Genomic DNA, 18341 nt, shown 5'->3' with positions numbered 1-18341 from the left:
AGTTCTGACTGGTCTGCCATGTAGCTCGCCTCTGTCTATAACATGAGCTGGTCAGTAAGTGTAGGTAATCCTTTCTAACAGGGCTTTTTTGAAAGACATTGCGTAGTAGAACTGCATAAGTGTTGTTCTCCACTTTCCGGAGGGCTGAGTTTTGAAATCAGTGGAATTAGAGTATGATAGCTAAGGAGATGGAAAAGATTCTGGCGTTTGATTGCAAATATGCAGACGGAGTTGAAAAGAGAACACACAGAAGGCTGTTGTATAAAACACCTGTCTCTGGGTTACATCGTCAAACTAAGGACAACCATGGCATCCGTGACAGAGAGGGAGAAGCGTCTATCCATGCATACGGGTAAGATAGTCTAGCTGGCTACATTTTCAGATAATGCACATTTCTAATTTAGTCAGAAAGTTGTTTTAATTTCAAGTTAAAGTGTACTGTTAGCTAACTAGCTAACGTTAGCTGGCTGGCTAGCTAACGTTACGTGTATGATCTGTGTAGTTATATTATTCGTATCTCAGAGCCATTTCCATTGCTAGTTATAGCCTAATGTTAGCTAGCTAACATTGAACCTGGTTGGTTAGCTACCTACAGATTCATGCAGGGTATTAACGTTATGAGTTGGGATTATGGTTCATTGTTTAGCTAGCTAGCTACATGTCTAAACAAAAGACTGCACTATGCAAGTAACGATTTCAATGTTCATGATGTCAATGCGACAACTGTCGATAGACGTAGCTGATAAATTCGCTCTGGCTATCTACTCCGATTTCAGATCACTCTTGTCTGAGTGTGCCAGAGCGCAGAATAACTGACGAATTTATGAACGCTCAACACCAATTGTATATGGCCCGTGTCAGTAAACGTTGGCAAAAAAGCCTGATTAAATTATTGCCAGCAGCACAGTTGCAGTCACCAATGCTCTGGATAACATAAAAACAGCCTAACCAGCTCTGCTAGTGCCAGTAAAATGGTCAGAGTGAGCTGTTCTCTCATTTGTGTCTGGAAGTAGCTAGCCAACATTAGCCAGTTAGCTTGGGTGCTTGACTGCTGATGTTAGGTCCGAACGCTTGGATCAACCCTACTCCTCGGCTAGACCGTCCAGTGTGCGCTCTGAATGTTCCGAGAGCGAAACGCTCTGAATTTGCGAATGTACAATCTGACAACGCTGAGTTTACGAATGCCCAGAGTGCACTCTGAGCACACTCTGGCAGTTCAGATTAAATTTATGAACACGTAGTATAAACCAGCCTTTAGTCTTGAAATCTTTGGTTGTTTAGTACATGGCCTCACGTGAATCCTTAAAGAGATGGGACGGGCAAAGGCTTAAGAGGGTGTGAACAATGCTGAATGAGTGTAGACCAAGAAAAGCTCCCCAGTAGGTACCAAAACATTAATAGCCATTTTCTCAAAAGTGAGGTTACAAGTTTATCAACTTTCAAAGCTTAATTACTTTCCCATTGTTTCTCAACTGTAGTGTATGATATACCATGTTCTAGCTCTGAGTCTCTACTTTTATCCAATGTAAAAAACACAATTTCAAATGTTGCTACATAAAACCTGTGGATTAAGTTTTATCACAAGCACATACAGGTGCTTATCTGCCAAAATAAAGGAATCACCAACATAAAGTGGGACACCACGAGCTGCCAGAACAGCTTCAATGCGCCTTGGCATAGATTCTACAAGTGGACCTAAACCATGCCAGGAAATTGCACCCCACACCATAAAATATACCTAATTTAATCAAGTGTTTCCTTTATTTTGGCAGTTACATGTATGGTTATGCCGACAGTCGGGAAGGCTGCAGTTAGGGCAGCATGAGCGCCAAATATAGGTTACAGCTTGTTGTGGCCATAGACATATAATCCATAGAAGGGGTTTTGGAACCTCACCCTGGCAATTTGACTGTAAGCTCATTTAACATTTTTTATTTATTTAACCTTTATTTAACTAGGCGACTTGCCTAGTTAAATAAAGGTTAAATAAATAAAAAATGTTACAACAAGCTGTAACCTATATTTGGCGCTCATGCTGCCTTAACTGCAGCCTTCCCGACTTTAGGCATGACCATACATGTAACTGCCAAAATAAAGGAAACACTTGATTAAGAACACATTTTTACTTCCAATCGGCCAAATCCAGGCGATGCTGGGCCAATTGTGCTCTGCCCTATGGGACTCCCAATCACAGCCGGTTGTGATACAGCCTGGAATCGAACCAGGGTGTCTGTAGTGACGCCTCAAGCACTGAGATGCAGGGCCTTATAGCGCTGCGCCACTCGGGAGCCCTAATGGGTACACTGGCAATGGGTGCCAGGGAACTGCCATCAATGGATTATATTTCTATGGTTGGTTGCGGATGTCAGTTTGCCTTTTACAGATTTCAAAATACAATCACTGGAAAAACTGACATTTTGGAAAGCAAATGCCTACTGCTGAAAAAATAAGACTAATCTGTCTATAGAACCAATGGAAACACATTTCTCAACAAATGACAGCAGCACTGTTTTTCAAAGTAGCTCATCTTGAGACAGGCTATTGCCACGACGAGCACATTGGCCATCACCGTGGGCAGCCTATGGCTTCATCTTCATCATTAGGTGAGTCAGTGTGCAACTGGACATTACATTTAGTAGCCTACTATGATATATATACTGTATATATATTGCCTCCTGATAATGTACAATCTGTGCGTCGCTTCATTGGCCTGGGCTATTGTTTATTGTGAATTCCAGACCAGATTGATCTCAGTTTGTCAGTCAGAGTAGACACTGATTTCAGTCATTTGTGTGGTATTAAAAAAGATTGTGCTAATGTCTTCTGTCATGTAAATGACATAGAAATGCATGAAATGCGGTTTTAAAATCGTCATGTGTGGAAATTCTAAAAACATCTCTGCTCAACTGTAGCCTATGCCACATGCCAAATCTTATTCTGGCTTTAGGGCCTCTTTCTTCAACAGTAAATGTAACACGCTTCCAATTGCATCTTGGTGCATGGATTTGTTTACAGAAAATGATGGTTTTCCCGGGAAGGAGGGGCTATAGAAAAAACAAAGCCCGGGGCCTATGACTTCTTAATCCGGCCCTGATCATATATAACATAGACTGCCTTCTACAATGTACTGTATAAACCTTGAAATTGAACCTTGAATGTGATGCCTCTATCCACCACTAGATGGCCATCCCTAACAGCTGAAACATTGTGAAAGGTAGAAGAAGTACCATCCAAGACTAAATGGGTAAAGAAATCTAAAAAATCAAATGACAGTACTCTTCAGCATGACCCATAGGTTACTGTTACAGAGCCTGAGGTCATCACTGTTAAACTGATTCCTGTATTAAAGGTAGTTCCTGTATTAAAGCACTGTATTGTGTGTCTGTTCTGTACCTCTCCCAGTGTACACAGCTCCATGATGATCCACCCTGGGTTTTCTGTGATCACTCCAATCAGCTTCACTATGTGGGGGTGGTCAAACTGACGCATGGTCACTGCATGGGGACAACAAGCACACACACACACACACACACACACACACACACACACACACACACACACACACACACACACACACACACACACACACACACACACACACACACACACACACACACACACACACACACACACACACACACACACAGTCTATTCAGTGTAATTGAATAGACCAGGGATTAGCTAGGCTATCGTTTATAGAATCAGGTTACTGTATGTAGGGCGAAAAGGTAGAGTGGAAGATGAAAACTGATTATATAGTGGGTTATTATTCATGTTGATAATAAATATCAAGGCTGTTATGAAGGAAGCAGGCCCATGTTTACAGTGGGCTATTTTAGGAGAGGAGGAGAGAAGGGAGGAGGGGAGGCTGGTGTTGGAGGGGTAACACAGCCTTTATAGTGGTGATGTGCTATTTGATGTGTTTTAGAGCAGTGTGTGTGTGTGTTTGTGTTTGGGTTTTGTCTCTGTGTGTGTGTGTGTGTGTGTGTGTGTGTGTGTGTGTGTGTGTGTGTGTGTGTGTGTGTGTGTGTGTGTGTGTGTGTGTGTGTGTGTGTGTGTGTGTGTGTGTGTGTGTGTGTGTGCATCCATGTGTGTAGTGTTAGAGAGAGTATGTGTGGGCATGCACGCATGAGTGTGTGTGTCTCAGACTCAGCAAGGGGAAGGGAAGGAGTGTGTATTGCACTTGGGAAATCAGCAGGACTATACTAGTGTAAACCCACTTTCTCTAAACCCATTCCTCTCTAAAGCGGTGCTCTGTCCTCCCCAGTCCCCCTGCAGCCTCCACACATTCCTGCTGTGTTTTCATACATGGGGGTTAGCTCAGTCCCACCTTGTCTGGGCATTTCATCTGGATAAAGGAGCCTTTCTCTCTGTCAGGACCACTGGAGCTGAAGAGCAGTTAAGTCTTCTGCTGTTCAAAAACCCACTGCTACACTAAGTCTGCATCACAAATGGCACACAAATACCCATAAAGTGTGCTATATAGGAAATAGGGTGCCATTTGGGATGCATTCTAAATCTCTACATGTTGTAACCCTAAAAAGGTAGAAATATCTGTCTGAGATTGCTATGCTGAGAATGCGCCCTAGACGCAAACTAAAAGCTCATGTGTTCAACCCTCAGTAGTATACACACAACTGATGTAATATGTATGAAGAGCAAGAGGTCGTATGTGCTGTGATCAAGAAGGACGACAGGGGGAGGTGTGTTACTTACGAGCTTCTTGTAAGAACTTCTCCCTGACACTATCAGAGGTGCAGTTCTTACACGTCTTGATGGCCACAGACAGAGCAGGGTTTTCCTACAGAGAGAAATAAAACATCAGAAAATGGTAGTTTAAATAAATCAAGTCTAAGAGGATTGTGTCTTGTTTTTCCACAAGTGTGTAAACACCCTATTCCCTATGTAGAGCATTAATTTTGAACAAGGCCCATAGAGATACCCACAGGGCTCTGGTCAAAAGCAGTGGGTTACATAGGGAATAGGGAGCCATTTGGGACATAACCTAGGCCTACCGGGCTCATGTAGACTCCCTGGTGGACGTCCCCGAACTGTCCCTCTCCGATACAGCGACCCAGCTCAATCCTCTGTCTCTGAATCTCATAGTCCCTGGCTGGATACAACACACAGCATTAGACACACTGACTTTATAATCTCATAGTCCCTGGCTGGATACAACACACAGCATTAGACACACTGACTTTATAATCTCATAGTCCCTGGCTGGGTACAACACAGCATTAGACACACTGATTTAATAATCTCATAGTCCCTGGCTGGGTACAACACAGCATTAGACACACTGATTTTATAATCTCATAGTCCCTGGCTGGGTACAACACAGTGTTAGACACACTGACTTTATAATCTCATAGTCCCTGGCTGGGTACAACACAGCATTAGACACACTGACTGTATAATCTCATAGTCCCTGGCTGGATACAACACAGCATTAGACACACTGGCTGTATAATCTCATAGTCCCTGGCTGGGTACAACACACAGTGTTAGACACACTGACTGTATAATCTCATAGTCCCTGGCTGGGTACAACACAGCTTTAGACACACTGACTGTATAATCTCATAGTCCCTGGCTGGGTACAACACAGCATTAGACACACTGACTTTATAATCTCATAGTCCCTGGCTGGGTACAACACAGTGTTAGACACACTGATTTTATAATCTCATAGTCCCTGGCTGGGTACAACACAGCTTTAGACACACTGACATCATATCAACTGGATTAAAGGCAATGGGTGGTATGGATTGATTGTGAAACATGCAATAATGCAACTCCATTCAAATCAGGACTGCTAAGGCTGTCCATGGATTCGCATGCAATTGCTGATTTGTTGAATAAATACAATCATATTGTCAATATGAAATAACCATGCAAAAAGTTTCACCAGACATGCCAAGCCATAATCATAATCAGATGTAAAACATTACTAAACAGTATGATGGCATCAAATTATCTTTGTTTTCTTCTTAACTTTGCACATATTCTGGAGGGCCAGTGAGTGGCCATGCTGCAGCAGTACTGTGTCTGATTAGTGATCCCTTCCATCCATAACGGGTCAATAGGACAGCCTGGCTGCACTATTTATCTTTCTCTGGGCTGGACAGTGTCTATTCACCAACAACCAATAAATCAATCAAAACACTACATGTACTGCTATTTTGGCAAAATGAAACAAAATCACAGAAACATCATCACACAAGTCAAACCATAGGTAGACATGGGTCAAATAGTAAATACTTTCAAATACTTAATTTAGCTTGGATATTGATGGGCCTTGTGCGACCACTCCATTGGTTCAATTGCACACTAAATCAAGTGTAGCTCAAGTATTTGAAAGTATTTGACATATATGGTTGACCCTGGTCTGACAACCACAATACAACCAAAAGGCAATCCTCAAGTACAGGGCTGAGACGCACACCATTACCTTCCTCTAGTCCATAGTATTCTGCAGGGCAGTTCATGTGAGGAGAAATCTTTTAGAAGTACATCAACATTGGAGGAACATACTTTTAAAATTGTTTAAACTGTACGAAAGGTCCCTCCCTCTTCCCTTGTCCCTGGTTTGGAAAAACACATGACTAACTCAGAGTGCTTTCCTGGCAAAGGGGAGTGACATTTGTTGCATGTAGAAGACAGTCAGTGCAAACGAACTGCAGGGAGATGAATACCCTTGGACTACACTGCCATTTGTCAGCAGCCTCTGTTGCAGGCTGGGTTTGTGTGTGTGTGTGTGTGTGTGTGTGTGTGTGCGCACATAAGGCTAGTGTTTCAGGCTATGTTAAATACTTCTCCACTGTTACGATACAAAGTAAACTATGGGGTCGTGTGGAGGACAATCTTAGAAAAAAGAGTTCCAAAAGGGTTCTTCAGCTGTCCCCATAGGAGAACCCTTTTTGGTTCCAGGCAGAACACTTTTTGGGGTTTCAGGTAGAACCTAGGGTTATTCAAAGGGTTCTCCTATGGTTCTCCTATGGGGACAACCGAAGAACCATTTTAGGTTCTACATACAGTTGAAGTTGGAAGTTTACATACACCTTAGCCAAATACATTTAAACTCAGTTTTTCACAATTCCTGACATTTAATCAGAGTAAAAATTCCCTGTCTTAGGTCAGTTAGGATCACCACTTTATTTTAAGAATGTGACATGTCAGAATAATAGTAGAGAGAATGATTTATTTCAGCTTTTATTTCTTTCATCACATTCACAGTTGGTCAGAAGTTTACATACACTCAATTAGTATTTGGTAGTGTTTCCTTTAAATTGTTTAACTTGGGTCAAACGTATTGGGTAGCCTTCCACAAGCTTCCCACAATAAGTTGGGTGAATTTTGGCCCATTCCTCCTGACAGAGCTGGTGTAACTGAGTCAGGTTTGTAGGCCTCCTTGCTCGCACACACTTTTTCAGTTCTGCCCACAAATTTTCTATAGGATTGAGGTCAGGGCTTTGTGATGGCCACTCCAATACCTTGACTTTGTTGTCCTTAAGCCATTTTGCCACAACTTTGGAAGTATGCTTGGGGTCATTGTCCATTTGGAAGACCCATTTGCGACCAAGCTTTAAATTCCTGACTGATGTCTTGAGATGTTGCTTCAATATATCCACATAATGTTCCTTCCTCATGATGCCATCTATTTTGTGAAGTTCACCAGTCCCTCCTGCAGCAAAGCACCCCCACAACATGATGCTGCCACCCCGTGCTTCATGGTTGGGATGGTGTTCTTCGGCTTGCAAGCCTCCCCATTTCTCCTCCAAACATAACAATGGTCATTATGGCCAAACAGTTCTATTTTTGTTTCATCAGACCAGGGGACATTTCTCCAAAAAGTACGATCTTTGTCCCCATGTGCAGTTGCAAACCGTATTCTGGCTTTTTTTATGGCGGTTTTGGAGCAGTGGCTTCTTCCTTGCTGAGCGGCCTTTCAGGTTATGTCGATATAGGACTTGTTATACTGTGGATATAGATACTTTTGTACCTGTTTCCTCCAGCATCTTCACAAGGTCCTTTGCTGTTGTTCTGGGATTGATTTGCACTTTTCGCACCAAAGTACGTTCATCTCTAGGAGACAGAACGCCTCTCCTTCCTGAGCGGTATGACGGCTGCGTGGTCCCATGGTGTTTATACTTGCATACTATTGTTTGTACAGATGAACGTGGTACCTTCAGGCGTTTGGAAATTGCTCCCAAGGATGAACCAGACTTGTGGATGTCTACAATAGTTTTTCTGAGGTCTTGGCTGATTTCTTTTGATTTTCCCATGATGTCAAGCAAAGAGGCAGAGTTTGAAGGTAGGCCTTGAAATACATCCACAGGTACACCTCCGATTGACTCAAATTATGTCAATTAGCCTATCAGAAGCTTCTATAGCCATGACATCATTTTCTGGAATTTTCCAAGCTGTTTAAAGGCACAGTCAACTTAGTGTATGTAAACTTCTGACCCACTGGAATTGTGATACAGTGAAATAATCTGTCTGTAAATAATTGTTGGAAAAATGAATTGAGTCATGCACAAAGTAGATGTCCTAACTGACTTGCCAAAACTATAGTTTGTTCACAAGAACTTGTGGAGTGGTTGAACAACGAGTTTTAATGACTCCAACCTAAGTGTACGTAAACTTCCGACTTCAACTGTAGCACCTTTTTTTCCTGAAGAGTGTCGGACAAAGGACAGATATGTCATGAAAAATGAAATGTTGAGAGGAAACTGTTTGAATAAGCAGCAGCAGCAGAAGACACAGTCACAGCCAGCTCATTCTACTAATAGTGATCGACAGATCCACCTCATGCACTCTGTGTTGGGCTTTCCCCGTGTAAATATGATTCTAGCTATTTGTGAACTACTCTCTACAAAATGGTAGCAAAAAACTGAAAATAAAAATGATGAACTGAAAGATGCCTAACACCAACTTGACCCCTGTAGCTTTGATGCTTTCAGAGAACTCCAGTCTCAATGACCCCAGGAAGGCAGAATGTGGTAACAACAACCAATCAGAAGGTGGGGCACACTTCTCCAAACTGGGTTAAAGCTGTACACTAGAGGCCACGATCAAAGGCACACGGGGTCTGGAGAGAACATCTGGTCTTTCAGGGGAGTATGGTCTGCAGCTCACCACTAAGAGCCACTCTAAAACCCAGCACAGCTGCCTGTCGCTGCCTCCCTCCATCCTCCTCAGCACATGGTCCCTTGCTTACTCCCTGTGTGACAGATGCTACGGTACTCACTGGAGGGCATGGTGTAGGTATCCTCATCATCTATGATCTCCGCATAGTCGTCTGTCTCTGGGGGAAAAAGAGAGCGACACATGGTGAGCCCAACAGTTTGAGAGAGAGATAGAGAGAGGTGAGGACAATGAACAGCAGCATTCTGACTCTAAGCAGGATAGCCCAACATGACAGACAGGAGTTAGGCTTTAATTTGTTTAACTACGTCTAGACTTGTCCTTAACTTACCTTTAGTACAATAAAGTACCTTTACCAAAACCCCACCATTTCAAAGTTGTTAACCCTTAACAACAACCCCCCCTCCACACATATGACAAACAGCCCAGCTCTATGATGTGCCTCCCTGTGCGTTCTCCCACCATGTTCTTCAGGTCTGAGCTGTGCTCCAATAGCAGCAGTGGTATTTGAGTGAGGGGAGGAGGGGAGGAGGGATGAGGAGGAGTTTTTCCCCCCAGAGAAACTTCTTTAGGAAAAACAGATAGAGTCATGGGTAACTCCAGAGTCATTGGGTGAGCCTGTCTATCCTGACTGCTGTGATTTTAAGGAAGAAGCAAAAGTTTCCAGGAAAAGATAACCCACAGAGGAATGTTGAGACAGCCCTGCTTTTTGCAGCCTGAGATAAAGAAAAAAAGCTGCTGATAAGTCAAATGATTTGATTTGACTCAGGACTAGTGTTAAAAAGCTGTGAAATGCTATGTGTGTCATTATTAATGAAGGAAAAAAAGACTCGAGACAAGGGTTACTCAAAAATGACTAGAAAACGTAGGAAAATCAGAGCACTCTGAAAAGTGTTGAATGTACCCAAATGGACAGACAGAGTGACAGAATAATATGACCCATTCTAACCATAATGAGGACACCACAGATCATTGTAGAAGCCCTAAATTTAATAACACATTAGGAACTGAGGAAAAGAAAGTTGATAAGAGGTTGAACTTTACCGTCCCCACTTAAATCCCCTGCAAATCCACGTAGGTAGCATGCACAGGTTAGAGAGAGAGAGAGAGCGAGAAAGAGAGCGAGAGAGGTGAAAAACACGGGTTAGGGCATGTTTACTGGCCCTCTTAGAGAAAGTTGACAGAAAAATAACGAGTTTAAAGGTGAAAACCAAGTTGCAGCCACTCCATATTATCTCTCAGGGGATTCCCCCAGACATTGATAAGGGTGTTGATAGTAAGAGGCTGCCAAGTCAGTAACACACACACACACACACACACACACACACACACACACACACACACACACACACACACACACACACACACACACACACACACACACACACACACACACACACACACACACACACACACACACATGCACGCAAATGACAGAGAATCGAAAGGTTTAGGGGAAGTGTAACTTCTAAATGTAACTTCAGAGAGCATCTCAGTTAGTTGAACAACATTGGAATGGAAGACCTGGTGCAGTTTTTGTGCTGAGCTGAATTATTTTGTTTCATCCTCTGCAGAGAGATTTCATTTTATCAGGGTCATACAAAGTCTGTAGAGAGATTTCATTTTATCAGGGTCATACAAAGTCTGCAGAGCGATTTCATTTTATCAGGGTCATACAAAGTCTGCAGAGCGATTTCATTTTATCAGGGTCATACAAAGTCCGCAGAGAGATTTCATTTTATCAGGGTTATACAAAGTCTGCAGAGAGATTACATTTTATCAGGGTCATACAAAGTCTGCAAAGAGATTTCATTTCATCAGGGTCATACAAAGTCTGCAGAGAGATTTCATTTTATCAGGGTCATACAAAGTCTGCAAAGAGATTTCATTTCATCAGGGTCATACAAAGTCCATGACCACTCAGAGAAGAGAGGAAAACAAACACTTCTAAGAGACGGAGCCAACGTTAATCTAAGCATTCTGCATCAGAACTATATCTAAGAGACGGAGCCAACGTTCATCTAAACATTCTGCATCAGAACTATATCTAAGAGACGGAGCCAACGTTCATCTAAACATTCTGCATCAGAACTATATCTAAGAGACGGAGCCAACGTTCATCTAAACATTCTGCATCAGAACTATATCTAAGAGACGGAGCCAACGTTCATCTAAACATTCTGCATCAGAACTATATCTAAGAGACGGAGCCAATGTTCATCTAAACATTCTGCATCAGAACTATATCAACTGAACCTTACAACCGTATCGTGTTATAATGACAAGAGAATAAGAGAGTTATACAACATGACAATACATTCAACTACAGTGATGCCTGAGCATATCTAGCATGGGTCTTCAGAACCTTATTCCCTATGTAGTGCACTACTTTCAACCAGGGTCCAAAGTAGTGCACTATATTGGGAATAGGGTGCCATTATATAGGGAATAGGGTGCCACAACAAGACTTCTCCCCAGTACCATCATGATCATATGGGGGGACTCGAGTTCCACACAAGCATCTCTCTATTTGTTCTGAGTGTGCTCTGTCAATGGGACCATATGCACACAGGCCTGTCTGTCCCCTGCTCCACCCTGCTCCACCCTGCTCCTCCCTGCTCCATCCACCCTGTCAATCAGCTCTTTATTTGACACTCACCCAGTAGTCATTAACATTCTACTGTGATACGGGCCAGAGACTGGGGGAAGAGCTCAGTGACATTTAAACTGGAGAGATAGGAAGGAGAGGACACACACACACACACACACACACACACACACACACACACACACACACACACACACACACACACACACACACACACACACACACACACAGTAACCTTGTGGGGACACACAATTCAGTACCATTCGAAATACTATTTTCCCTAACCCCGAACCCTAAGCCCTGGGGTGGCAGGTAGCCTAGTGGTTAGAGTGTTGGACTAGTAACCAAAAGATTGCTGGATGGAATCCCTGCGCTGACAAGGTAAGAATCTGTAGTTCTGCTCCTGAACAAGGCAGTTAACCCACTGTTCCCTGGTAGGCTGTCATTGTAAATAAGAATTTGTTCTTAACTGACTTGCCTAGTTAAATAAAGGTTAAATAAAAGATATATATAATAATAATTATAATAATCCGTACCCTAACCTTAACCCAAAAACCTAGCTCCTAACCCTTAACGTAATTCTAACACTAAGTCTAATCTTAACCCTAAACCTCCTAGAAATAGCATTTGACCTTGTGGGGACAAACAAAATGCCCCCAGTTGTTCAAATGTTTGTTTGTTTACTATTAGTTAAATAGTTAAACACGTCCACACACACACACACACACACACACACACACACACACACACACACACACACACACACACACACACACACACACACACACACACACACACACACACACACACACACACACACACACACACACAGGCCTGTGCCCACTGACACAGTGTTAAGTTGATAGATGAGGTGCTGTGGGGTGAGGATGTATTGCCAGAGCCAGACAGTACTTGGCTGGCTGGTGAAATGGAACCTTGGGTGTAATTTGTGCCATTGGCCTGGTCTGGTCCTGATGGTTGATTCATTGTGATGTTTTACAGAGCCGTCTGATAACAGACTGATGGTTGAGTCATAGTGATGTTTTACAGAGCCGTCTGATAACAGACTGATGGTTGAGTCATAGTGATGTTTTACAGAGCCGTCTGATAACAGGCTGATAGTTGATTCATTGTGATGTTTTACAGAGCCGTCTGATAACAGGCTGATAGTTGATTCATTGTGATGTTTTACAGAGCCGTCTGATAACAGACTGATGGTTGATTCATTGTGATGTTTTACAGAGCCGTCTGATAACAGACTGATGGTTGATTCATTGTGATGTTTTACAGAGCCGTCTGATAACAGACTGATGGTTGATTCATTGTGATGTTTTACAGAGCCGTCTGATAACAGACTGATGGTTGATTCATTGTGATGTTTTACAGAGCCGTCTGATAACAGACTGATGGTTGATTCTGTCACGATTCCCACCGACGCTGGCGCCCCCTCCTGCTCGGGTGGCGCTCGGCGGTCGTCGTCACCGGCCTATTAGCTGCCACCGATTCCCTTTTGCTTTTCCCTTTTTTTATTTTGTGACACCTGTGGTCAATTAGCCATTAGAGGGGCTATTTAGTTTAGCTGGCCCGCTCCTGTTCGTGCGGGATTAATGATTGTTTCTTGTGTGACGGCTTGTGTTCATGTCGACGTTGTTGTACGCCGCATGTATTTTCTCCCCTGTGTGTGGGAACATTTGTTTTTTTTGGTGAGTGTATATTAAAAACACCACTACCCTGTGTTCGCTGGTTCCTGCGCCTCATTCCTCCTCCACAATTACCAAGCCGTAACAGAATCCCGCACCACGATAGAAGGCATGGAATCAGCGGGAGCAGCGGCCACTCCTCTGCCCTCGATGGAGGAACGCGTACTCCACCACACGACAGTCCTCCATTGCATCGGATCGGCAATGGACCAGATGATGGAGAGGATGGACAGATGGGAGAGAAGTGGTATCCTCTCTCCACCTCCACCTGCCCCGATACAGCCATCTTCGCCTCCCATGACGTCTGGCTCTGGCGCGCTTCGTCTGGCGCTCCCGAGGGAGTACGATGGGGCGGCGGCTGGGTGCCAGGGGTTTTTGCTCCAGCTTGAGCTGTACCTGGCCACCGTTAGACCTGCTCCCACGGGGAGGAGAGCGTGAGTGCCCTCGTTTCCTGCCTGACGGGCAGAGCTCTGGAGTGGGCTAATGCGGTCTGGAACAGTCCAGACTCGGCGAGGGACCACTACCCGGAGTTCACCCGCCGCTTTCGGGCCGTGTTCGACCACCCTCCGGAAGGAAGAGCGGCGGGTGAACGGCTGTTCCACCTCAGGCAGGAGACGAGGAGTGCCCAGGACTTCGCGCTGGACTTCAGGACCTTGGCTGCTGGGGCGGGGTGGAACGACAGGGCCCTCATAGACCACTACCGCTGCAGTCTCCGGGCGGACGTCCGCAGGGAGCTGGCCTGTCGGGACACAGCTCTGTCCCTGGACGAACTGATAGATATGTCCATACGACTGGACAACTTGCTGGCTGCCCGCGGGCGTTCGGAGAGGGTCCTGCCCGTTTCCACCCCCGTGCACCCCGCCCCTACCCCTATGGAGGTAGGGGGGGCCGTGCCAAGGGGCACCGGAGGAGGTGGCTCCTCCTGCACCAGCTGTGGTCGGAGAGGACACACGGCCGACCGGTGGAGCCAGTCTGGGAGTCGAGATGGTAGGCAGAACACTTCTCGGTTACCTCAGGTGAGTCAGCACCAGATTCACCCAGAACCCCCTGTTGGTCATGTGTTTTTACCTGTTTTGTTTACTAAATTTTTTCCCTCTTCCCAGCATAGGGCGCTAGTCGATTCAGGCGCAGCTGGGAATTTTATGGACCGTGGACTTGCCATTAAGCTGGGCATTCCGCGGGTGCCGATAGATTCTCCTTTCCCCGTGCACTCCCTAGATAGCCGACCATTAGGGTCAGGGCTAGTCAGGGAGTCTACGGTGCCACTGGACATGGTAACGCTGGGGAATCATAAGGAACGCATTCGTTTTTTCCTTATTGACTCGCCTGCGTTTCCGGTGGTGCTGGGGGTCCCCTGGCTGGCTGGTCACAATCCCCGTATTTCGTGGAAACAGGGGGTTCTCCAGGGGTGGTCAGAGGAGTGTTCAGGTAGGTGTCTAGGAGTTTCCATAGGTGCCACGTCGGTGGAGAGTCCAGACCAGGTGTCCACCGTGCGCATTCCCCCCGAATACGCCGATTTGGCGATCGCTTTTTGTAAAAAGAGGGCGACTAAATTACCACCTCATCGACAGGGGGATTGTGCGATAGATCTCCAGGTTAACGCTGCGCTTCCCAGGAGTCACGTGTACCCCTTGTCACAGGAGGAGACGGCGGCTATGGAGACATATGTCACGGAATCCCTGGGACAGGGGTACATTCGGCCCTCCATCTCACCCGCTTCCTCGAGTTTCTTTTTGTGAAGAAAAAGGAGGGGAGGTCTGCGTCCGTGCATTGATTACCGAGGTCTAAACGCTATTACGGTGGGGTTTAGTTACCCACTACCTCTCATCGCTACGGCGGTGGAATCATTTCACGGAGCGCAGTTCTTCACAAAACTGGATCTCAGGAGCGCGTATAACCTGGTGCGTATCAAGAAGGGAGACGAGTGGAAAACCGCCTTTAGTACCACATCGGGCCATTATGAGTACCTCGTCATGCCGTATGGGTTGAAAAATGCTCCAGCCGTCTTTCAATCCTTTGTTGACGAGATTCTCAGGGACCTGCACGGGCAGGGCGTGATTGTATATATCGATGACATTCTGATATATTCCGCCACCCGCTCCGCGCATGTGTCCCTGGTGCGCAAGGTGCTTGGTAGACTGCTGAAGCATGACCTATACGTTAAGGCTGAGAAGTGTGAGTTTTCCAAACGAGCCGTCTCCTTTCTGGGTTATCGCATTTCCACCACGGGGGTGGTGATGGAGTGTGACCGCGTTAAGGCCGTGCGTAATTGGCCGACTCCAACCACGGTGAAGGAGGTGCAGCGGTTTTTAGGCTTTGCCAATTACTACCGGAGGTTTATCCGGGGTTTTGGCCAGGTAGCGGCTCCCATTACCTCACTGCTGAAGGGGGGGCCGGTGCGTTTGCGATGGTCGACGGAGGCGGACGGAGCCTTCAAGAAATTGAAGACGCTGTTCACCGACGCACCCGTGTTGGCGCACCCGGACCCGTCTTTAGCGTTCGTAGTGGAGGTGGACGCATCCGAGGCTGGGGTGGGTGCCGTGCTATCACAGCGCTCGGGTGCGCCATTGAAACTCCGCCCCTGCGCTTTCTTTTCGAAGAAGCTCAGTTCGGCGGAGCGTAACTACGATGTGGGGGACAGGGAGTTGCTAGCAGTGGTTAAAGCTTTGAGGGTGTGGCGGCACTGGCTTGAGGGGGCTAAACACCCCTTTCTCATCTGGACTGACCACCGAAACCTGGAGTACATCCGGGCAGCGAGGAGACTGAATCCACGTCAGGCGAGGTGGGCCATGTTCTTCGCCCGGTTTAGGTTTACCATCTCCTATAGACCGGGTTCCCTAAATACTAAGGCCGACGCGCTGTCCCGTCTCTATGACACGGAGGACCGGCCCATCGATCCAACTCCCATCATTCCAGCGTCTAGGCTGGTGGCACCTGTGGTATGGGAGGTGGACGCGGACATCGAGCGGGCATTGGTGTTGGAACCTGCGCCTGCGCAGGTGCCCGTGGGGCGCATGTATGTGCCGCTCGGTGTTCCTGATCGTTTGATTCGGTGGGCGCACACGCTACCTACTGCGGGTCATCCTGGTGAGGCGAGGACAGTGGGGAGTCTAAGGGGGAAGTACTGGTGGCCCACCTTAGCTAAGGACGTGAGGGCCTATGTCTCTTCCTGTTCGGTGTGTGCCCAGAGTAAGGCTCCTAGGCATCTACCAAGAGGGAAGTTACAGCCCCTCCCCGTTCCACAACGACCATGGTCGCACCTGTCCATTGACTTCCTGACAGATCTTCCCCCCTCTCAGGGGAACACGGCGATTCTGGTGGTTGTGGATCGGTTCTCAAAGCCTGCCGTCTCCTCCCATTGCCCGGTCTCCCTACGGCCCTGCAGACTGCGGAGGCCCTATTTACCCACGTCTTCCGGCACTACGAGGTGCCGGAGGACATTGTCTCTGATCGAGGTTCCCAGTTCACATCCAGGGTCTGGAGAGCGTTTATGGAGCGGCTGGGGGTCTCGGTCAGTTTGACCTCCGGTTATCACCCCGAGAGCAATGGGCAGGCGGAGAGGGTGAACCAGGAGGTGGGCAGGTTCCTGAGGTCGTATTGCCAGGACCGGCCAGGGGAGTGGGCGAGGTATATTCCCTGGGCTGAGTTAGCCCAGAACTCACTTCGCCACTCCTCTACTAACATATCACCCTTTCAGTGTGTGTTAGGTTACCAGCCGGTCCTGGCACCATGGCACCGGAGTCAGACCGAGGCTCCTGCGGTGGAGGACTGGGTCCAGCACTCCAAGGAGACCTGGAGAGCCGTCCAGGACTCACTAAAGGAGGCCAGTGCGCGGCAGAAGAGGAGTGCTGACCGCCACCGCAGTGAGGCGCCCGTGTTCGCACCGGGAGACAGGGTCTGGCTCTCGACCCGGAACCTGCCCCTCCGCGTGCCCTGCCGGAAGCTGGGGCCGCAGTGTGTGGGGCCCTTCAAAGTCCTGAGGAGGATAAACGAGGTGTGTTATCGGTTGCAACTCCCTTCCTATTACCGTATTAACCCCTCGTTTCATGTGTCTCTCCTCAGGCCGGTGGTAGCTGGTCCCCTTCACGAAGATGAGGTGCCGGAGGTCCCTCCGCCCCCTCTGGACATCGGGGGGTCCCCGGCGTACAGCGTAAGGGCCATTCTGGACTCGCGACGCCGGGCGAGGGGCCTACAGTACCTCGTGGACTGGGAGGGGTACGGCCCGGAGGAGAGGTGCTGGGTGCCGGCGGCGGACGTCCTGGACCCATCTATGTTGAGGGAGTTCCACCACCTCCGTCCGGATCGCCCTGCCCCTCGCCCTCCGGGTTGACCTCGAGGCCGGTGTCGGCGCGCTGCGGGAGCCGCGCGTCAGGAGTGGGGTACTGTCACGATTCCCACCGACGGTGGCGCCCCCTCCTGCTCGGGTGGCGCTCGGCGGTCGTCGTCACCGGCCTATTAGCTGCCACCGATTCCCTTTTGCTTTTCCCTTTTTTTATTTTGTGACACCTGTGGTCAATTAGCCATTAGAGGGGCTATTTAGTTTAGCTGGCCCGCTCCTGTTCGTGCGGGATTAATGATTGTTTCTTGTGTGACGGCTTGTGTTCATGTCGACGTTGTTGTACGCCGCATGTATTTTCTCCCCTGTGTGTGTGAACATTTGTTTTTTTTTGGTGAGTGTATATTAAAAACACCACTACCCTGTGTTCGCTGGTTCCTGCGCCTCATTCCTCCTCCACAATTACCAAGCCGTAACAGATTCATTGTGATGTTTTACAGAGCCGTCTGATAACAGACTGATGGTTGATTCATTGTGATGTTTTACAGAGCCGTCTGATAACAGACTGATGGTTGATTCATTGTGATGTTTTACAGAGCCGTCTGAT

At 47.0% G+C, this 18341-nt stretch overlaps 1 protein-coding gene across 11 annotated transcripts in view; it reads right to left on the bottom strand.

Moving 5' to 3' along the window:
- Window positions 1–18341, bottom strand: part of LOC106593695 (focal adhesion kinase 1) — a 143041-nt gene that overhangs the window by 35699 nt on the left and 89001 nt on the right. For 7 of the 11 annotated variants that reach the window (XM_045697707.1, XM_045697715.1, XM_045697711.1 and 4 more), the window contains 5 exons: window positions 9254–9310; window positions 6455–6475; window positions 5016–5113; window positions 4717–4801; window positions 3394–3494 (listed from right to left, as the gene is read on the bottom strand). In XM_045697707.1, the coding sequence (XP_045553663.1) occupies window positions 3394–3494; window positions 4717–4801; window positions 5016–5113; window positions 6455–6475; window positions 9254–9310 (362 nt within the window). Of the gene's footprint in view, window positions 1–3393; window positions 3495–4716; window positions 4802–5015; window positions 5114–6454; window positions 6476–9253; window positions 9311–9481; window positions 9643–18341 lie in introns of those variants that run through there. The other 4 variants (XM_045697705.1, XM_045697706.1, XM_045697716.1 and 1 more) reach the window with 3 other exon arrangements.

This window comes from Salmo salar, chromosome ssa02 (genome assembly GCF_905237065.1).
Source record: "Salmo salar chromosome ssa02, Ssal_v3.1, whole genome shotgun sequence".
In the NCBI taxonomy this organism is placed as follows: domain Eukaryota; kingdom Metazoa; phylum Chordata; class Actinopteri; order Salmoniformes; family Salmonidae; genus Salmo; species Salmo salar.
This window is presented reverse-complemented; position numbering and strand designations above follow the sequence as displayed.